General features: G+C 49.9%; 1 protein-coding gene across 4 annotated transcripts in view; it reads right to left on the reverse strand.

Annotated features, from left to right (window-relative positions):
- Positions 1–22,805, reverse strand: part of IRAG1 (inositol 1,4,5-triphosphate receptor associated 1) — a gene marked incomplete at both ends in the record, with an annotated part of 117,422 nt that overhangs the window by 67,876 nt on the left and 26,741 nt on the right. For 3 of the 4 annotated variants that reach the window (XM_079708493.1, XM_079708492.1, XM_079708491.1), the window contains one exon: positions 6,692–6,849. In XM_079708493.1, the coding sequence (XP_079564619.1) occupies positions 6,692–6,849 (158 nt within the window). Of the gene's footprint in view, positions 1–6,691; positions 6,850–13,998; positions 14,024–22,805 lie in introns of those variants that run through there. The other variant, XM_079708494.1, reaches the window with a different exon arrangement.

Below are 22,805 nucleotides of genomic sequence, written 5' to 3' on the forward strand. Positions count from 1 at the left end.
CTCTGCGGACTTGCGAAAAAAATGATTATTCCAGCAGCGAGTGCTAAGAGCATGGGAGAGAGCAGAAGTGCCTCTGCTGAGCTCGGCTGGACCTGGGGCTCCTCCCTGCCAAGCACTGAGGACCAGATCCCGGTTTCCTGAAGGCTCCCAATGCCCACTGTGTGGATCTCCCCATGCACCCATGGCCTGCCCTGCCTCCGTGGACCCTCTTTCCTGCCATTGTCCAGTCTATTCCTAGCAGTCAGGGGTCAACACCCCCCAGATTATCCTGCCTTCTTCATCACTGTTTTTACTCTCATGTCACAGACTTCAGGAGTATAACAGTGCACACAGTGTCTATTATAGCCTTACTCTGTGGGGTAGGGGGGTATCACTCAGCCAGCATCTGTCATCTTCTATCCTCCCTCCTGTCCAGCTCCTCCTCCTTTAAGTCTAGGCATTTAATCATCCATACAGCCAGTTATCCACACAACCATCCATCCATCCATCTCTCCCTCCCTCGCTAACCTCCTACCACACGCTAGAGCTTATGCTAAGGGTTGGAGACACACACATAGCCCCTGACCCTAAGTAGCTGGCATGCAATCTGACAGGGGACTCAGAGAGACAAAAAATGACAAGCTACTCCATTGCTCACAATAGGAACCAAGGACAAATAATTGTAATGTACATTCCTGACCATCTGTAATAACAACCAACATTTCTAAAGCACTTTCTGCTCTGTCCTAGGCACGTCTACAGCTACAATCTCATAGCTCTTACTCTCTGACCAGAACCACTAAAAGCCATCCTGGTGGAACAGTCCTCTTGACCCTTTCCAAGCTTCTTTTCCATAGAGGATGGGGCATCAATCACCTGCCTCCCATACCTGGGGCTTCTGGTGTCCAGGACACTGGTTTTACTGCTGGTTGGAGCCAGGGAAGGAGACAAAGGTGGCGGGAACAGCTCAGCAGAAATGGGTTTGGATCTCCACTCAACCACAACACAACCATATGACCTTCGACAATCACACAACCTCCCAAAGACTCAGTTTCTTCTATAAAATAGAGATAATAATAATATCTACCTTGGGAGATGAGACCACATAGCAGGTGCCCAGTAGATGTCTCCAATATCTTGTACATCAGACTCTAATGCTTTACTGATAATTTACTTGAAGATATTTCATTGCACATCTGAATGGAGGCTGTTTTTGCAAAGGGTGGGATGAGATAAGTATGAATTAAAAATCCTCAAGTGGAGTACTCAAGGTACTGCCCAGTTTCTAAGGATTAGAGTGTACTTCCCTGCCTCGGTTTTCTCACCTGGAAAATGGGATAATAATCATACCAACCTCTTAGTGTTGTTGTATGTAAAGTGCTGAGAGCAGTGCCCGTCACATAGGAAGCACGGTATGAGGGCTCTCACTGCCACTGGGTTAGTCGGGAGGGTGCAGGCTATTACTGTAACACAGGGGTGTGAAGCCCAGGCCATTTCCACTCTGCCACATAGCTTATATCTCATGTTCCTATGGAACGGAAGCATTTGCTGCACCTTCCGTAACTCCCTGGTTGCTTGGGGAACACTGCTTGGAACCCTTCTTAAAGGACAGCTGTGCGGGATGATGGTGGTAAGCCTGAATGGGTCTCTTACTATGCTAAGCAGGAAGAGAGTTCCAGGTTTGTTATGGTGGCAGCTACCATGCTCTCCAGTTCTGGGCCAAAACAAGGGGAGACCCCGCAGCTTCGTGGTCAGAGCTTCTAAGAGCTCCACAAAGAGATCCCTTCCTGTTAGGGCCGCATGCAGAGGGCTGCTTCTCCAAAAAAACACTCCAACCTCATTTTTAGTTAACTAACATTTAGGGATAGGGGTTGGGTTGAGAGTAGGGATGCCACTGGTTAGTTGAGCGCTGCAGTGATCTTGTCAACCAGACGCTGCTGTATATGAGGGTTAAGCATCCATTTCTGTCTAGAGGATCTGAAAGTGCAGTACCAAGTAGGTGCTCAGGGAGGCCTGGGGTGAGAGTAACGGGTGTATGTGGCCTGAAGCAGGAACAGCACAGTGGCCTGGGTTTCTAGGGGTCAGTACCCATCCAACTGGGCTGTTTCATCATCCAACTGAAGGAGAATGAAGAAGGGGGTTACACAGGATGGGGCAGGGGCAGCTTGGGTTTTGGGCAAGATGTGTGACATGGAGCTTCATCCCCTGGCTGCACGGGCTCACACACCTGAGAGGATGGCAGGCAGAAGGCATTTGGTGAGAACCAGTGCCACAAGCTGCGGTGCTTCGGGGTTTATGTGGTGGTGAGTTCTGCAGGGCCCAGGTCGGCCCTCTCAGACAAGTGGTTTTAGGAGCAGAGGACAGTATTCCCTTGGTCCAGGCACCTCTCACAGAGGCCCCAGAGCAGGGCAGAGACTAAGAGTGTGGGCTCTGGGGCCAGGCTGCCCGGGTTCAAATCCTGGGCCTGTCACTTACGAGCTGTGTGACATTGGAGAAAGGTATTAACTTCTCTGTGTGTCAGTCTCCTCAGCTATGAAATGGGGCTGATGATATCTACCTCATAAGGTGGCTTAGAAGTTATATGAGTTAACAGTGTAGTACCTGTTGGCACGAGGTTAGCTGTTATTCGTGGTTTTGCGGATAATGGAGAACAGGGTGAGGGGATGGTCAGGGAGTGGTCAGAGGGATGCTGGAGCAGATGATGTGAAAGATGTGAGGTCAGCTTATGAGCTAGCACTGACCTGTCCCTGGGGGCTTCCTGAAACCCTTGGAGGAGGATGGGGGGTTTTCCAGGTGGAAAATTGGGTTCTTATAGCTAATATGAACTTCCCCACACCTTCAGGTTTGTAAGGCCCCTCTGAGGAGGCCATGTGGTCCCAGTGAGTGGAGTTTCTGATATGGCTGCTGGCCACAGGCCTGGAAAGAGCTGGTGTCCTGGTCACACTGCCTCTGGGGCCTGGGGCCAAGTTTGGTGCCCCACGGTGAGGCAGATGCAGGCTGGTATGTGTGCAGGGGAGGGGTGGGAGGACGCTCTGAAGGCTGTCATGGCAGCAAAGTCTGGAGGAACCAGAGGCAGAGAGGCTCTGGAAAGATGCAAAAACTGCTGTCCTGCATCTGTGGGTCTTCACCCCACGACAGGCCATTGTGAGGGCAGAACTGAGGGAGAGTCAGGCTCCAGCTTGACCAGGAAACAGAGCTGCCAACCACGGCACAGACCCACCCCAGGGGACTCTGGTTCAGCCGGTCTAGGTCGGCAGAGGCATCTGGGGTTAACAAGCTCCCAGGTGACTTACACTATGCAGAATTTTGCCTGCCTTTGGAGGAAGGGACTTCCTGTGACCTGAGATCCCTTCTAGGTCTGATGGCCTGTCATTCTGGGGTCCCCTAAGGTCCTAGGCTTCTGTCCTGACAGCTTCTATTCCTGCAAGAACCTCTTGGCTACAAGCTCATCCCGTTAAGCTCCTCCCTGTTCAAGGGCCAACCCAGGAAACACTGCTCAGGATGCAGTCTCACACAGTGCTTTGTCAGGAGGCTTTATTTCTTTGTGGGTTTTGATTACAGCTTCTGATTAGGGTCCTAAAGGGTCTGCCTTTCTGTCTGCATCTGTCTGTGTGAGTCTGTGTGTGTGTGAAAGTGTGTTTAGCATCCATGTGTGTGTGCATGTGTGTATACATGTGTACGTGCAGAAAGAAAAACAGGATCTAGGCCTACGGCTTTTGTGTTTTTGTGTGAGAAGGCCTCAGCTAGTGCTCATGTCAGTGATGGGAAATGAGGGCTGGGGCCTGAGGAACCAGAAGTAGGGCTGGACCCCGGGGAGCTGTAAAGTCAGAAGGATGCTCTGTTCTTTGCCTGCTTCACAGAGTGGGAATTCACACAGTACTGGGAGTTCCAGCCCAGCCCTCCTGGCCAACCCTGCTTCCATGGCCTCTGCTGCTCCCAGGGACTCAGGCTTCGGCCCCTGGAGGCTCTGGCCCAACTCACAAGGCCTGACCCTCCCCTGAGGCTGTGGCTGCCTGAGAAGCCCAATGTGGGTCATCTGATAGGTGCAGTAGAGGGAGATCCTCTTCACTGATGACGCCCGTGGGCTTCTGGAGAACTCAGGGAGGCCCAGTGCCTGTCAGTCGGGGCAGAGAATAAAATAATACTGAATCTGATGTGGCCTTCAGTCTGGGGTCTAACCTGTCCCAGCTCCATGGTCCCTCAGGCCAAAGAAGGTCCTCAAGAGTTGGGCTGAACAGACAAGAGTCCAGGAGGCAGCCACTAACACCTGCCCGGGGACAAGACGAGGAACCAGAGGCACAGTAAAGTTAACAGACTCAGCATCACGTCTCTTGACCAGGATGTGGAGGAGCTGTGACTTGAGCCCAGCTTGGTCTCACTCCAGAGTCCACGTTCTTAAATCCTGTGCTGATGGTCCTCCCTCATAGGATCTGGGCATCCTGGCTCCAGCTCAACTGAGTTCCTCGTGGGTCCTTCTCCCACTGGATGCTGGCAATGCAGAGGCTATTGGGACCTGCAAACAGTCTCTTTATTGTCTTGTCTTCCTTGAGCATTTGAAGGACCTTCAGAGACCACGAGGGCCCATGGTCTATAGTATAGAAGTCTGGTCCTGCTTCAAGGTCACAGGGAAAGTGAGCTTGTGGGGGCCCAGAATCTGGAGTTTCTGCTGCTCAGCTAGGGGTCTCTAACCCTCAGCTGTGTGGTGAGCTCATGGGGCCCTCCCCCTGCTTGGCCGGCCCTAGAAATTCACCCTCACCTCTGACCCAGTGAAGCTACACCTACGTGTGGTTTGAAGCCATGATGGTCAGAAAGGCCAGCGGGCTTTCGTGCTGTCTGGTTTTGTGTCTCTTGAGGAGAAGGTTTGAAGTGTCTTTTAATTAGAGAGGTTTAGAACCAAGAGGAACTGAACTCACTGTAAAAGGATCTCTTCACTGAGGGTGGAGCTGCATCTCTGCCCATCTTTCATTTATTTATTTTTTAGGAACACTTCTATTCTTGGGGAGCAAGGCATGGCAGCTGTTTGGGGGAGTTGCCCAGGATTCGGGAGCTAGATTTTGCATCAGAGTCGGGCGGGGGGGGGGGTGGGGGGGGGGGGGGGGGGGGGTGTGTTGGTGGAAGGGGGTCAGGGGATGACACAGCAAGATTGTGGGTCCAGGGCCAGGAGGTGGGGATGCTAAGGGGGACGAACCTGGAAGTTGTGACCTGAGGATAGGACGCCGTGACATTTGAATCCGGATGTATTTTACTCTGTGGTCCTTCCCTTCTTTAAACTCCAAGCTTTCAGTAGACTAGGAAATTTTTTGTTGCCTTACAGTCCACTGTTGGCAAGTCTTTGGGGGGACTTGTCCCAACGTGGTAAGGAAAGCAGCAGCTGCAGGAGGGGGTAATAGCAGAGCACACAGTTTGGGGAAGACTACATGTCACCCGTGGAGGAGCAGAGGAAGAGCCTACCCTAGCCCAGGACATTTCTGGGAGCGGTAAAGACCTGAGCTGGTGCCTGCAGCCAAGGCATGGGGGCCTGGCTCACTGTCATTTAGAAATTCAAGGGCTCTCCAAGGCTGCCAAGTTCTGCAACATCTCAATCCCATGAGCTTGGGATGTGGGGATACAAGAGGCCATTCTTTTCTAAGTGTTTATTATCTTAGTTCCCACAGTTATGATGTGTAAAGAAAACAAATGTCATCATAACATGAGACTGTTCACTAAGAATCTGCCCACTTGTCACATTAATGCTCACTCGTACAAGCTTCCCTCACTTAACAAGTGTCTATCCCTCTGGCTCAGGGCAGTTTGGAGAAGTATCAGATACAACAGGATGATATAAGTTTCAGTGCAAACCAACTGCAAAGTTCACGAAGTTCACAAAACCATGTCTGAGAACTTCACGTACAAGGTCTTAGACCAACGGGCAGCAGACGGAGCCGGACCAGTTAACAAATGGAGTCAGAATTATGAGGATGATGGCAAGATAGGTTCTTCATGAGGGAACGATTTGAATATTGAGGGATTGAAAGAGGTCCTTAGGAAAATGAATGAACCCCTTAAATATTAAACAAACAGAATCTCTTAATGAAGGTGCTATAAAGTAAAATGTGAAGGTTGTGAAAAGCTCATTTTGTTGGCATAAAAAATATACCAATACCAAAGTCAACGCACTTGATTAAGATTCTTTGTTCATTCTAAAAATTAGCGTATAAGCTATATTTTGGAATATGTACAGCTAAAAATAACTTGTCTTCACCATTTCATTTGTACAATACAATCTCAATGAGCCCCTTTAATTCACTTTCATCATTTCCTTTTTTATAATAAAATCTCACTGAAACCCTTTTTCACTATTTACTGAGCAATTTTGACCTTCATTTCAAGTGGATTCACTTTAAGTGACCTTGCGCTTGTGCCCACGACCCTGATATACGAGGCCTTCCGTGCCGACGGTCCTCCTCCGAGCCTCTCTCCATCCTAGGAGGGTGGTGTGACTTCCCAGGGGGCCTCAGTCAGACACAGCCTACAAGGTAGCACTCTCAGGATGTGTGGGGACCCTGGTCAATTCAAACGACCTTTAGGTATTTATTCCTCAGCGTGGAAGCCGCACACCTTCCCCAGGCCCACTGCAGCCTTCACAGGCTGTCAGCAAACCATGTGGCCTCAGCCCAGGGCGCTTGGCGTGGCCCGGGCCGGGCGGGCTGCAGGCAGAGGGGGAGGCACTTACTTGGCCGGCCGGGCTCTGGGCTGCCTGCGGCTCTCCGGGGGGCTCCTCGTCCTCGGGAATGTGGGGCATGGCAGCCTCCTGGTGGGAGTGGCTGCACGTGCCCGGTACCTCCGCTGCGTCAGCCCCAAAGATGCTCCAGGAGGCCTGGGCTCCACAGGCTGAGGAGACGCCAAAAGGACAAGTCAAATCCACTCCCATCCCTGACCCATGCTGGGTCCTGTTTCCAGGTGCCACAAGCCGCGGAGAGAGCCTGCTTGAGTTTGCATCAACAAGGGCTAAAATAGGCGAGCAGAGGGCATTTGGAATTGCATTTCCTCCTGCTCCCTGGCTCTGTTTACAAAGTCAGAGGTGACCCAGAGATTTTGCATCTAATTTGGGCCATACAGTAAACACAGCCATCCCAGGAGGGAGAAGAGTGCTTCGAACTCCTCAAAGCCATAGCCGATGGAGGACACTCCATTGGGAGCCAGACTTGTATTTGTCACACATGTGTTGAGCAGCTACTGGGCGCCAGGCACTATCCTAGGAGCATTACCGACATCACCTGAATTAATCCTCATGATGACCTCTGATGCAGGCATTACTATTCACATTTTATAGATGAGAGAACTGCTTCAGAGAGTAGAAGTCACTTGCCCAAATCATACAAAGAACGAAGCATTTGAATCCAGATCTTCCTGATTTGGAGGCCACTACACCACACAGCCTTGCTTGGCCAGGTGGGGGAGGAGGAAAGGATGGTGTCTCCCCACTTCCTGCCCCATGGCTCACCTCATGCCCTTCAGCAGCTCTTCTAACCCTCAGTACAGGGGCTCTCTCACTTGAGGACAGCTCTCATTGGGCCTGTCAGGCCTGCTAAAGTCATGAGTCTGGAGGCTCAGCCAGGGTGGATCTCCTGTGCCTTGTGCAGGGCTTGCCCTCAGCAACCTTGGGTTGCTTCCCCAAAGCTACACTTAACCCTCCCCATGGGGTAAGGCCTGGCTGGGGTTGACTCCAGTCAGCATAATCTCATCCATCTTGCCACAGTGATTGGCTCACGGATAGACAATGGATCCAGCCTAAGCCAATGAGCATGTGGCAATGCTCTGGGACCCAGATGCTTTCTCTTGCTCCGGGTGGTGGAGTGTGCAGATGTGAGACCTGGTGCTGCAGACGCCATTTTGCTTCCATGAGGAAGGTCAGACTGAGGAGAAATCTGACACACCCAGAGGAGAGCAGACCCCGGAGATCTGCAGAAAAACGGAGCTGGAGCCCTGATCAAAGCTCACCTGCAGCTGAAACTCTTTCTGAACTAGCCAGTTACAGAAACAATTAAGTCTCTTAGTGTTTAAGTCAGTTTGAACTGGGTTTACTTGTAACTACTAACCTGTAACTCCTTGTACTAACTTGTAACTACTAACGACTGTTACTTGTAAGTACTAACTGCGCTTTCACACTTTCATGTTTCTTGCCAGTCAAGAGGTGTAGGACCAAAATCTCTCCAATAAACCTGAGCCAATGGGTCTGGCTCCTCTGCTTCCTCTAAGAAAAGGGGACCAGTCATGTCAGGTCTCCATCTGGAGAGGCAGGAGAGCAGAAAGAGTAGACAGAACACAGGCTTTGGAACCAGGTACCTAGATCTGAGTCTTCACTCTGCCACTCACTGGCTGTGTAGCCTTGAACCTTTGCTTCACCTCTGAGCCTTGGTTTCCTCGTCAGGGGAACAGAGATAAGAATGCCTCCCATGTGGGACTGTCCCTAGGATGAAAAGAGAGCACCCAGCATGGAGTAGGTACTCACAGAGGCTACCTGCATGCTGTTCTGCAGCCCAGAAGGTCCAGAGGGCTCTGCCTGGGTTCTTCCCACCCCTAAACTCCTTTAGGTCCCCTGCCCTAGGGGGATGGACGACACCTCCAGGGACCCGAAAAACCAACAACCGGCCTGGTTCTGCAACTTCCGAGGTTCCTTGAAGGAGCTGCTCTGGGAGACAGCAGATGAAAGGCACCAGAGGCAGATGTCGTCCTCAGACCCTGTCCTCGGCTGCAGTCAGGGGGCTGCTGGGACACACACAGGGCAAACGGAGGACACTGCCATTTACTGAGTATCCACTATACCCTGGGTCCTATGCAAGATGCTGTCTGCTGGAGGCTGCAGGAGGAGAAGCCAGGAAGCCCTGCCTTCGCCCAGGACACCAGGTGTTCTTCCTGTACCACAGAAATGGCTTGCGAAGGCCCTAGAGCCAGAATGCTCTGGTGCAGCTCAGATGTGGCATCAGTCACAGCTCTGACAGACACCCCCAGCTAACACACACCTCTTGACTGAGCTCCCTGAGGCAGGCAAGGGGTCTGATTGATCACGGATACCCAGGAGGTTCATCCAGAAATGCTTGTTGACTTGTATTTAAAGAACTGGAGAACTTTAGCCCTGGAGTTTTAGTCATTGTGACCACCATCTTGGCTTTTGTCACTCTCTGCGGTGGACAGGGAGCCCTATTCGGCTCTGAAACAGTTGGGGTGACCCCTGCTGGTCGGCTCAAGAAATCTCATCTCAAGAAGATGATCCGTGAGCAGAGTCATTCATTCCTTCGCCACCAACACTCACACCTACTCTACCATAAGGATCATGAAAATGTGGTCTTGGCCCTCAAGGAACACGGAGTCCAATGGTGGGAGGAGGTTGGAAAACAAGATAAGGAGGTAAACACTTTGGAAGTGAGAAGCTGCAGGATCCCAGAAAAGGGTCCCTAACTCCAGAAATTGGGACGAGTGGAATACAGTTTTAGGGAAGAGTCCACGCTAGAATGGTGTTTAGACTGAATCATGAACACTGAAATGCTGACTGAATTTCTCTGAACAGAATAGCTGGAGGTCTAGTGGAAGAGGTGAGACAGGAAGATGGGTCATGGCCAAGAGGACAGATTTAACCTGGCTCTTGGGAATGAGAGCTCTGGGGCCAGGGCATGCTGTGCCTCCCAGCTCAGGTTGTTTCTGTGTGAGTAAACTCAGCATCAGGTTTGCCCAAAGGTAAGCTCTGTGACTGATTACTATCACCTTGACTTGGATTTCAGCCGCAGTGACAATAGTGGTGCTGGGCAAAGCATATGGTAACAGAGTTTGAGGTTAGCAAAAGAATACCCACAAACCCCAATTCTACCAGAAAAGTGCACTACACATCCCAAGAAAACTCTTAAAATGATGTGTAATGTGTGTGCAGGTCTCCAGGCTGTCTTTTTTTTTTTAAATACTGTTTTAATTTATTTATTTTATTTATTTACTTTTGGCTGCATTGGGTTTTCGTTGCTGCACGTGGGCTTTCTCCAGTTGCGGCAAATGGGGACTACTCTTCATTGCAGTGTGTGTGCTTCTTATTGTGGTGGCTTCTCCTGTTGCAGAGCATGGGCTTTAGGTGTGCAGGCTTCAGTAGTTGTGGCACGAGGGCTCAGTAGTTGTGGCTCGCAGGCTCTAGAGCGCAGGCTCAGTAGTTGTGGCACACGGGCTTAGTTGCTCCACGGCATGTGGGATCTTCCCGGACCAGGGCTCAAACCTGTGTCCCCTGCATTGGCAGGTGGATTCTTAACCTCTGCACCATCAGGGAAGTCCATCCAGGCTGTCTTAATAGGAGTATGGTTTCCAAAACAGGGAAGCTGACAGTTCTGCTTTTCTTTTATGTCTTAATCTACATGAAGTATATTGTGCTCTGCATGCTATGAGGGATTCAGACGCTCTGGGGCATGTTCAAAAAAGGGGAAGCAGGACAAGAATCTGTGTTTAAAGAACTAAAGACCTTTAGCCTGGAAAAGAGAAGGTACAGGAAGAAATAAAATCTCTTTGGAGATATTTGAAAGCCATTCATGTAATTCTATTGTCCCCGAAGGGTAGATGCATGGCCAATGACTGAAAGGTGAGATCAAGGCAAGGGAAAACTTTCTAGTGGTTGGAACCATCGGAAAATGAAGTGGGCTGCTCTTTAAGGTAATGAGCTCCCCATTCCTGGGAGAGTTTCATCAAAGGCTGGGGCAAGGGTCATAGGATTCCTAACCCACTTCAGGGGCCTTTTCCAGCCCTGGGAGTCCCTGAAATCCTGATCTCCTCCTAATCACAACAAACCACAGATCTGAGGGCCCCATCCCATAGGATTCTAGGACCGTGGAATTCCAAAGTCGCATCAGAAATACCTCTACTAATTCCAAAGTCGCATCAGAAATACCTCTACTTCCTTTCCTTCACCTCCTGCTCCTCAAGAAACACCTTAAGTCAGTCCCTGGGTCAGAAAGCAAAGTACAACAAAAGCGAATTAAGTCAGACAAGCACTAAGAGGTGTCAGCTGCTGCAGGATAAAGCAGAGTGGAGGCTGGCTGAGGTCCCACCCTTGACAGGATGGAACCCCGAGCTCCTCAGGGGGAGCCCCAGCAGCCCCACCCTCCCAGGCCATTCCCACGCTGTTCCTGCCCCATCGCTTTCTCTCCCATCCATTATTGTAAACTCGCTGCTTAAAATAGCAAGGTAAAAGCAGAGTCCCTCCCCCAGGGTGACATCTGGGCTCCTCTGGAGCTCGTGGGCACGTGGACCTTGCATCCATCACAGCAAAGTTTAGAATATAGTCTCCAGGAAGTGGTGATCTAGAGCAACGACCCAAAAAAGGAGAAAATATTTAGTGATGTTTGGTCTCTGAGCCGCTCCTTCTTTAACCCATTTTCAGGGCCCTTCTTGTTGCCTCTCCAGCTTGGTCAGCAAAGGGTTAGGTGGGTCATTGCCAAGAGCCATCAGCCCTTTGGACTCTACTCTTTCTGCCCCCAGCCAGTGCTTAACTATACAGCTCGGCCTATTTTACAGGAAGGAAAACTGAGGTGCAGAGAAGTGAAGCAACTTGACTGCTCCAGCTACCTTTGTTCCTGGCACAAATTATCTAAGCCTCTGCTGGAATAACTATCCAATGATTTGTGTCACCGAAAAAGCCAAAAGCCTCTAAACCGCATTTAAATATTTTTATCTGCCCCTGGTTATTCATTAAAGAAAGCAAACTAATATACTTTTATTCATCAGATATTTCTAGGTCGCCTACTGAATATCGGACACTATGCGAGGTGCATTTCAGATGCTATCTTGTTTATTATTCCCATTTTATATATTAAGGAACTAAGGATCAGAGAGCTGCAACAACTTGCTCAAGATCACACAGCTAATAAGTGGCAGGCCAAGGATTATAACCCAGGCTAGTTTGATTCAAGGCCCCTCGTCTCTCCCCTCTTCTACTCCGGCCCCTCCACCAGGAGTTCGGCTAGTGTGTAGCAGCTGAACGCCACATGGGTTCTCGCTGTCCTGCAGGGGAGAGTGGGAGTGTGCATTCCCAGAGGGGATAAGATAGTGGTGGGGCAGGGGAGAGGAAGCAGCAGGTTGTGAGGCTAGGGGATTTACAGGGACAAAAGAGCGGGCCCAGGGCTTCCCTGGTGGCGCAGTGGTTGAGAGTCCGCCTGCCGATGCAGGGGACACGGGTTCGTGCCCCAGTCCAGGAAGATCCCACATGCCATGGAGCGGCTGGGCCCGTGAGCCATGGCCGCTGAGCCTGCGCGTCCGGAGCCTGTGCTCCGCAACGGGAGAGGCCACAACGGTGAGAGGCCCGCGTACCTCAAAAAAAAAAAAAAAAAAAAAGAATGGGCCCACTGTCAGAGGCTGCATGATCCCCACTATGTAGGGTGGCAAGCGCACCCACTCATCCATCCATCGGTTTGTGGGTCTATGTGTTCAACCACTCAACTTCTTAATCTTCTATTTGTACAACTGTCCATTAGTTTGTCCATCCAACCTTTCACCCCAGAAAGGCCCACACTTGTTAGGTGAATAGCAGAGACTCTGCCCCTGGGAATAGCTGCTGTAGGACCCTGTGGGCTGTGGGGAGAGGGCAGGAGGGGGCTGTTCTGACAGAGCAGCCATAAAGCACAGGCATGCCCATCCACAACTGGCAGAACACCTCCATCCTGCGCATCTCAGTCATGGGAGGGGGGTGGCTTCCTGTGGGGCTGCCTATGTGCCAGCAGGCACAGGGGCCAACATTAAGAGTCATGATTTCTCAAGGGCCTTTACATCCCCTTTGGTGCTCTCAGCAACCCTTGAGGTGGATAGCGTAAGTACTATTATCATTAACATTATGATTAGTCTCATTTTACGGATGAGGAAACAGAGGCTCAAGGACTTGCCCTAAGTCGCATCACCCATGAGTGGCAGTGCTGGAAGTCAACCACAGGTTGGTCTGACTCCCCAGCTCCCTGCAGGGCCAAGTCCACTAGCTCATGGGTGGCATTCTTGGTAAGCAGTGGCCTCTTACAGTGGCCCCTGGGATGCCTCTCCCAGAGCCTTGTGACCAGTCCAGAAGAGACCAAACCCCGCTCTGAAACCACAGTGTCCCAGGAGCACAGCCTGCAAACTGAGTGGCTCTCATATTCCCTCTGTTAAGCTTTGGGTGTCGGAAGAGCCAGAGGCCCTTCTGGGAAATAATGAGTTAACCTAGACTCCACTGACCTTTCTGGAGTGACTCAGAATTCTCAGAAGGGAGGGTTTTTTTTGTTCTTCCAGCTTTGAATTTTTGCTTTCATTTTAGCAGCACAAAGAATTTGAAAGAGATTAAGTTGCTATTAATACCACTGGTCTATCTCTAGATGAAGAATTCGATGGAGGGAATTGTTTGGGGTGGCTGCACACACATCCCTCTCAGTCCCTCTGCAAACTCAGAGGATGACAAGGAGGCCACTGGAGAAGGGCCAGTCCTACCCCTGCTCCCATCCGACAAGCCCAGACAGGGGCAGGGACTTGACCAAAGCCACACCTGAGTGAGGAGCAGCCAGAGAAGGTCCCAGAACCCTGCCCCCCAGCCCCACTACACATGTCAGTCTTCTGGCCTCTTATTTTGAAAGGTTTGCTTTTAGTAAATAATAAGCTGATGTGTCCATGCTGTGAAAGCAGGCATCCCTTGGCAGTGCCTCTGATCTTGGGTGAGTGAAGATGTTCCCAACTCCCTGTGCTCGCCCCAGGCAGCACTGGATACACTTGGAAAATCTCCCTGGGCATCAGAGATCAACTCAAAGTGCTAAGAGGTGCCTCTGTGGGTTCCTAGACCTGGCCAACTGTGGAGCTGAGTCCTGTACCCCACAAGTGAGTCCAAGTTGGGGTCTCCCTCACAATAGCCCTATCTTGCTTCCTCACCTTGAGATGCTGTGAGAGGGCTCTGGACCTTGGCAGACTGGGTTCTAATTCTCCCTCTGCCTCTTTCTTGCTGGATTAGTCTCCTGTTGGCCTCAGTTTCCTCATCTGTAAAATGGAGGCAATAGTACATACATTTTAAAGTTGTTGTAAGGATTAAATTAGGAAATACACACAGGGTGCCGCACAGACTATACCCTCAATGAGTTCCTTTCCCATTCTCTGAATCGGGCAGCGGAGTCCTCTGAGCCACGGCATCACCAAAACCCAACCAAGGCCCAGAGAGTTTGGTGTTCATCCTGGGTGGCAGAGTTCTTGGCTTTGTTTCTGGCAAGTTAAGGAGACAGAGGGCTTCTCCTCTGTACTGACAGTCAGATAAAAGACCATCAGACATAATTGGAATTAAACCCACCAGGGGCCATTCACTCTGCTATGGGGCAACCAGTGTCTGCAGTGGGTTTACAGAAACAGCATGCAGTACTGTGGTCAGCCCCAGGTCTGCACTGTGGTCATCCAAGCTCTGTGCTGTGGTCAGTCCTGAGTCTATCTGGTTCCAAAGACCCTGACCTTTCTGCCACCCCTGTGCTGACTCCCAAAGCACAGAGGCTGTTATTCTGCAAGGGAGAGATGAAACCTAGCTTGAGATCTGGTGCAAGTGCTCAGGCTGCACAGGATAAATGGGAGAATGGATGACTGAAGGGGGCACAGTCCTCGACATGTCAGTGGGAGCCCCAAGTTTCCATCCTGAAAGCAGATTTGGATTGAAAGGAGGAGTGGAGAGCAAGGGTGGGGTGTAGAAGGGTAGAAGGAAGGGGCCTCGGGGGCAACAGAGAGGGGAGGATGAGGGACCGGAAGGGACCCCCTCAATGACCTCTCCCCATCAGCACAATCCTTCTGGTCCAGGGGCTGGGAGTACAGGGGCTGCGGCCCAGCGGTGCTTTGGCAAGGAGTCCCTGAGCACTCCCGACACTCTGGCCTGGAGTCTGCACACTCTGGCCATGCTCTCCAGTCCCAAGGGTCTCTCATGGGCTCTTTTGGCTGGGGATGCCTTCCTCCCCTGATTCAGAACCCATTCTAGCCCTGAGGGTGAGCCAGCATCTGCTGAGACCTGTGCCAGGGCCATATCCAAGAGGGGAGGCCGGGTCAGCCCCCAGAGGAAGAGTACATGAGTGTGCACGATGCTCGGCTGGTGGGGGACGTGCAGGGGCTACTCAAGATAGGTGGCATGTCTGGAATCCTAACAGATTCCTTGCTTCCCCTCACATCTCCTTTCCCCCACTGCCCTTCCCCTCGGGCAAACAGGGAGGCCATTCTGTGCTCACTGCCCAGGAGGGGGGCTGGGGCAGTTGTAGCAGCAGGAGATAGAGGAAAGGGAGTCTATCTCTGCCTTATATATCACAAAGAGCTAGCCCTTAGGGAAACAGGAAGGGCTCAGTGCACAGAAAAAAGGATTTGGGCAAAAACATCCTACGTAATGGTAAATCTCCCCCCAACCCAAGACTAGTAAAGATTATGGGACAAAGGAAAGACAGGAAAAGTGGAGTGGAAGCAGTGAGAGGGTAGACTCTGGTGAGTCCCTGAGAACAGGGCCTGTGCCCTGCTTCCCTGGGGAAGTGGGAAAAGATCCCCAAATCTGAGAGCAGAGAGGTCTTGGGCCCCATTTCCCAGACAGAACCCAGAGGAGAAGACCCCAGAGAGAGGAAATGGCTATTTGATATGACTTGATAGATGAGGCCTTTAGACATCCTCATAGGGGGTAGGGTGGGGGACACGGGGCGGAGAACACAATCATTTCTGTGCACCTAGGAGCAGACAGTTGCTAGACCTGAAGGTGCCTTGAAAAGGCAGGTTCAGAAGTTACCTACTAAGCAAGGACTGACAGAAACAGGAGGATCACCTTGTCAAATGATGGGCGCCCTCCTCACCCCGACTCTCTGGCACTCAGGAAGCCCCTTGGACCTTAGATGCCACTCTAGAAGCAGGGAAGGGTTGGAGAAACCCTGAAATGCCTGGGATCCATGTTCTACACCCCCTGAAAAGTGGTCAAGTCACAGCGAGACCTCTATCCACCCCCAGCCCTGGCCTCAGCCAGGACAGGAAGTAAGCCAGAACATCTCCCCAGCTTTCCTCTCCAGCTTGTTCACTTTAGCAATTCTTTTTTTAAAAACTAAGTCCACTTGAAAAAAATTTTCTTTCTTCTTGGAAATATGTGCAATTGCTTAATCGGAGGCAGTTCAAAGGCACAGGGAACAGCAGAAAAGTATCTGAGCCCCCCTTTGAGCTTCCAGGAGAAATAAATCCCTCCCAGTTCTCTTTGTTCCAGGCCACCCAGCAGCCTCTTCCCTGAGTCACTCACTCCAGAGTGACATGAGTCATTGTCCTGGGGTCAAGGACCACACTGTATTCCCGGGCCTGCAAAACTGACCAGGGCACCAAGGGGCCATCAGCAGGGCTTGAGGCTGCCTCTAATCAGTGGAGGACCAGAAGCTGCCTCCTAGATTCTGGGCCTGGTTCTACCTTCCCCAGGTGTGTGGTCTCAGTGAGTCACTGAGCCTGTCTTGGGAAGGAGGTGGATTTTTAGGCCCTTCCTTCTTGTACTTTGTGGGAACTTCTCCAGTGGTATGCTGGTGCCTGACCGTGTACCTCTTCCCAACTCCACATTTAGTGATGTTGAGTTAGTAACTTAAAATTGGTCATGATGGGAGTATTTATATCGCAGGAGTCAGCAAATGCTATATATCAAAGTCTTTTTTTCCCCAGAGAGCCGGCTGTTGACCATTTACCAGCACACTACTGAGCCCCTCAGGCAACTCTTCCCATGTGCACTATGGTCCCCTCACACTCACCATGTCTCAAACAGAACCCATCATTTCTTCCTGCCCCCAGCCCTGCTCTCCCACAAGCCCACTCCTGTGTGCTAGTGAACGCACTCAAGCTAAAAACCCAGCAGTCATCACTCCCCACATTCAGCTCGATTCTAAGTCTTGTCAATCCTAGTTCAGGTGTCTTTGATCACTTCCCTTTTTCTTGTAGCCACCATCCCAGCCATGGCTCTGTGTGACCTGGGTCACTGCAACAGTCTCATTGGTCTCCTTACCTCTGGTCTGGTCCCTTCCAAACACCATCCATAAGATGCCAGAGCAGTCTCTCTAAAACATAAATTGGACCACCCTTCCCTTTATTATAATCTTTGAGATTATAAGAAATCCTGACTTAGAACTGGTCTTTTTTCCCATGTAACCAGTTCTAAGTCAAGATTCCAGCCCCTCTCCCTGGCCTCATCTCTTATTTCAGCCATCATACACCTTATGGTCCAGCCATGATGAACCAATAGCCAACCTTCAAACATGCCCTGCTTTTTTATACCTTTTGCATAATCCTCTTCCTTATGCCTGGGTTGCCTTCCATCCCCTTTCTATACCTGATGAACTCCTATTCATCTAATTCAAATATTTTTTCCTTCATTCACCCCAGAAAAAATTTCTCCCTTCCTGTATTAGTTTCCTATGGCTGCTGTGACAAATTACCACAAACTTGGTCTCTGAAAACAACACAGATTTATTATCTTACTGTTCTGGGGGTCAGAAGTTCAAAATCAGTCTCAGTGAGCTAAAATCAGTATCAGTAGGCTGTGTTCCTTCTGCAGGGTCTAGGGGAGAATCCATCTCCTTGCTTTTCCAGTTTCTAGAGGCTGCCTACATTCCTTGGCTGGTGGCCCTTTCTCCATCTTCAAAGCCAGCAGTGTAGCATCTTTTCTCTTCTATGACCTCTGCTTCCATCCTCATATTTCCTTTTTGTCTGACTTTGTCATGCCTCCTTCTTATAAGGACCCTTGGGATTACACTGGGCCCACACAGCTAATGCAGGATGATCTCCAAATCTAAGGAACCTTAATCTAATCATATCTGCAAAGGTCCTTTTTCCATTTAAGGTAACATATTCACAGGTTCCAGGGATTAGGACACAGACATCTTGGCGGGGTGCAGGGGAGGATTATTCAGTTTACCACACTTCTCTGTTCTCCCAGAGCAATTTGCACAGACTTCATCTCAGCTAGAATTTGAGCACCTCAACAGCAGAGACTATACCTTATTCACATTTTTATGACTGTTTGAATAAATATTCATATTTTTATGACCCACATCCAGTACAGGGTAAAACACATAATGGCCACTCACTAGATGTTGGTTGAATTAATTAATGAATGAAACCATATCACTAATAAACAGATTAAGAAGGCTTTGCTTTAATTGGCAACTAGCTTCTGTAAAACTAGGATTCATGTAAAGGCGAGAAATTCAGATCCTTCAGGGGCCAGGCAGGTGAGATGAATGACAGCCATTATGGGGTGTGGCTGACCACAGAGCACAGGTGCCATCTAACCGGGGCAGTTACTATTCAACTGGCGGGGGGAGTCATGAAAAAAATACCCATCTTTGTTGGCTAGATCTCCCAATTTTTCAAGAAAAGCCCAAATCCCAGATGTTTAAATATGAAATCTCCCAATTTATAAATGCTAAATGTAATTCAAAAAGTTAAGAGAAACACCAGGCGGGCCAGACAAACACATCCCTGGTCAAGATTCAGTCTGCAGCCACCAATTGCCCCCTCTGATTTATACCATGAGAAAATGTTCTCCTGGGCTTCTCCTGCTAATTAATCTAATTCAAATCAAGGCCAATAAGCAGTGCCAACTGTGAGCACTATCTGAGAAGGCCAGTCAGCTAAGCAGAGATTGGCCTTCTCTACAGACTGATGAGGCCCCCTCCCATGGGATCTCTGGGTGATGTGTGATTCTACAGGCCTCTCCTTGCTGTCCAGGCCCTGGAGCTGCTGCCTGAGGAGACAGATCTTTGCCTGGCCTCAGACCTTCGTGGGAGCCAAGCCCTGCTCCATGCAGAAGCATATCCCCAGTCCAGTGGCCCTGCCCCTGGCAATGATATCAAACCAAACCCAGCCCAGAATTGGCAGCAAGCATGAGACGTGGTACAAGGAGAAAAGCAGGGATTTGGGAGTGAAACAGACCAGGTCCCATCACAGCTCTGGCACTTACAGCTCAGTGGCCCTTGACAAAGCAATGAACTTCTATGGGACCAGTCTGCTGTTTGTAAGACAGGGGTTAAGCTACTTCTCTCAAAGTGTTGTTGTGAGATTTAAATAAAATAGGCATGGAAAGTATCCAGAACATAGTAAATACTTAAGAAGTGTTCCTTTACTCACATCTGAGAAACAAAATACTGATAACACAAATCACCTGTGCCTGATGCAACAGAGGACTTGACTTAAAACCTAGATAATGCTCCTCTCTGGGCTTGGTTTTCTGGTTTTCCAGCCCACAGCAGATTAAAAACAGTGAGAAAACACAACTGACCACAAGGAAGGAAGCAGCCACACTCTGAAGAGCAGACACAAGCACTCTGTGTGGCCCAGACCCTGGGGCCATTGGGTCCGGGCCAATCTTAGACAGCCTCCCAGGCCCTGCATTCATCCCTGCCGTACAGACAGCATGTCTACGGTGAGCATGAATGAAGCAGAGTTCCCATGCTGGCTCCTTGGGAAAGACTGGAGAGCGAGTTCCATTTTAGAACATCTCCATCCAAAATGCTTCAAAGGTGTAAAGGTTTGATGCTTTAGACATAGTCATTTTTGTTCACAATATATTGGTTGAGGGGGAAGAAAAACAGCTGGCATGATTCTACTTTCATTTAAAAATCATCTATCTATATATATATATATCTTATGTGAAATATATGTAGATTGATATATGGCTCTATCTATTCATGAGGGTGGGGGAAGAAGTCAAGATAACCATCTTGAACCCCAAATGTTAAAAATGGTTATCTTCAAATGGAATTATGAATAAATTCAATCTAATATCTTTTGAATATTTATGTCTCTATTTTCCCTTTTTTTTCTACAATGAGCCTGACTTACTTGCATAGTAAATAATGGCATTGTTAAAAGAAAAAAAAAAGATAGTCTCTTTGGTGTCCTGAGAAATTAAAGGGAGCCACCAGGAGCGGCCAATCTGAAAAAAGCCAGGAACAGCGCCCTACCACCTTGGGAACTTTGTTCCAAACAAAAAGAAAATTTCTTGGGAATTCCCTGGCGGTCCAGTGGTTAGGACTCTGCGCTTTCACTACCGAGGGCCCAGGTTCGATCCCTGGTGGGGGAACTAAGATTCCACAAGCCACATAGCACAGCCAAAAAAATGGTAATAATAAAGTAAAATAAAATAAAATTTCTTCCTTGATTTGGCAACACCCCATCCCCAAACAAACAAACAAAAATAACCAATGAATGTCCAATTCCCAGCATGCCTTTCTTTGCCATTCTTCCCTCCATGACCCCTCCTTCTCCCTCTCCCTTCCCAGTTTTGCTCTGGGGAGTAACCATCAGGGTCTACATGCAGGAACTGGTTTGGGAAAGTCAGAAGGAAAAGATGGTCTGCACAGTGCCTGCCTAAATCATTCATTCATTCAAGAAACACATGTGAGTGGCTCTCAGTGTCAGTGTCGTGCTGGGCACTGGGGCTCCAAGAGTGTCCTTCAAGGCTGCCTCCCCAGGAAGCCTTCCCTGACCTCTCCGGGATGCTGTGTGCTCTCTGGTCCATGATAGCACCTTACAGCTGCCCCCATCTGCCACGCAGTGGTTTCCTGTACAAAACCACATCTGCCAAGCCTGAAGGCAGAGAGCTTTCATCACGTTTCCCAGCTGTGGAAACGTAGTGCGGGTCCAGAGCTCAGTACCTGGTGGATCCTCCTTTTGAAAGAAAGGACTCTAGGAATCAAACCACACCTTTCATCTGGCCTACTCCACACACAGCACAGTATGTATGATATTATTTATTAGCTTTTGAACCCTCTCAGCTCTGTGAGGGAGGTATTATATTTCCATTCCACGGATGAGGAAATCGAGTCTCAGAGGGTAAAGTGACTTGTGCCGGGTCACACAGTCAGGTGACAGAGTCAGGACTAAGATCTGGGTCTTCTGTGCCTAAAATGGGATCTTTGTTCTTTCTCAAGAGCAGAGTCACTCCTGTTCCTATCTAACCTCCGAAGAGACAGAACAAGAGTTATTGGCAGAGGTTTCCGGACAGGGGGTCTGGATTGTTCCACATCACAGTCCTACCTCAGGGCCAGCAAGGGCAACCCTAGCTGAGGCACAGAACTGAAAGTCCTTCTCACAGCATCCCCCGGGGCAGATAGGAAGCAGCTGCTCCATCTAAGGCAAACAGAGTAGATAGGTCTTCCCTGCTGGGATGGAGCACCCAGCTCAAGTCCCACCCCCTATTTATCTCCACGCTGGGAATCCTAGTTCTCGGAAGCTGTGGAAATAAGCCCGATAACCTGGGCTGGGCTGCAGGGCAGAGTCAGGCCCAATACGTGCTTCAGGAGGCCAAAGGAAGGATTATAACGGGTTGGTGACAGGAGCCTTCTGGGGGAGTGAAGAGCAGACTGACATCAGCGGCCTGTGTGGGGATGAGTTCTTTCACCACTCTGCCCTCAGTCTCCCCATCTCAGTACAGGGTTGGCTAAGTTGCCAGACTGTGCCCCACTTCCTGCCCCATGAGTTTGAGGTCCATGGAGCCTATTGAGAGCAGTCATATAATCAGTGGCCAGGGGTCTAACTGGCAACACCAGTGCTGGAGGCAGTCTGAGGCCATCTTTGTATCACTTTCCCCATTACAGTGATTGGTTCAAGGGTGAGCATGTGACCAGCCAGAGCCAATGAGATACAGTAAGACTTTGCTGGGCATCCTGGGAATGAGATTCTTCTTCTTCTTCTTTTTAATATTTATTTATTTATTTGGCTGCACTGGGTCTTTAGTTGTGGCATGCGGGATCTAGCTTCCTGACCAGGGATCAAACCCAGGCCCCCCGCATTGGGACCACCAGGGAAATCCCTGGGAATGAGATTCTTACTCCTAACTGCAGACCTTGAATCTAAGAAGGTGAAAACAGAATCCTTGTTGTCATGATAAAGAATTTGTCTAAGAATGTAATCAGTGTGAAAGAGAACACAGCAAAGAGCCAAAAGAAACCAGGTTCTGAGGCTATCATCTAAGGCCCTGATCAAGCCATGCCTGATATCCCTGGCCTTTTATGTTTCAAGAACCAATGAATACCCCTTTCTGCTTAAACTGGCTTATGTTGGCTTTTTGGCTCTTGCAATAAAGATTTCCAACTGGGACAAACAGCTTATCCTTTGTAAAACGGGCTTTACAGGGTCTTTCTCAACACCAAAGGCTTCGCTTCCCTCATCACTCTGCTGCCTACATGAGAGTTTGATCTGAAAAACTCAGATCTGGAGCAAATGCTCTTGCCCTAAGTTATCCCCTGACTAACTTATCACCATGTCCCTGTCCTCAGAACCTGCTCCTCATTCTGCATCCCTTGCACCTCTTGATGGGCTCAGCATCCTCCCAGAAGCCCCGCCCAAACCCACCCCCACAACGATGCCTGTCTCTCACCCTTCCCCCTACTACACACACACTCTTTTTTTTTTTCTTTTTCTTTTTCTTTTTTTGCGGTACGCGGGCCTCTCACTGCCGTGGCCTCTCCCGTTGCGGAGCACAGGCTCCGGACGCGCAGGCTCAGCGGCCGTGGCTCACGGGCCCAGCCGCTGCGCGGCATGTGGGATCTTCCCAGACCGGGGCACGAACCCATGTCCCCTACATCGGCAGGCGGACTCTCAACCACTGCACCACCAGAGAAGCCCACACACACACTCGTTTAAACTCAGTCTCCAGAGGCGGAACTAGGTTTGAGCAGCCTGCATGTTCCTGCCTAAAAGATAGGATGGTGAACACAAAGATGTGTTTGTTGAGTCAAATTTCAACCTTTAAATGATTTTCAAATGTCGATGCCTCTTGAAGATGACCACCAGGAACTCATGCCATCTACCCCTCGGCTCAGAGTCAGATGGCACCTGTTAACCCT

This window comes from Hyperoodon ampullatus (assembly GCF_949752795.1).
Source record: "Hyperoodon ampullatus genome assembly, chromosome: 7".
Taxonomy (NCBI): domain Eukaryota; kingdom Metazoa; phylum Chordata; class Mammalia; order Artiodactyla; family Ziphiidae; genus Hyperoodon; species Hyperoodon ampullatus.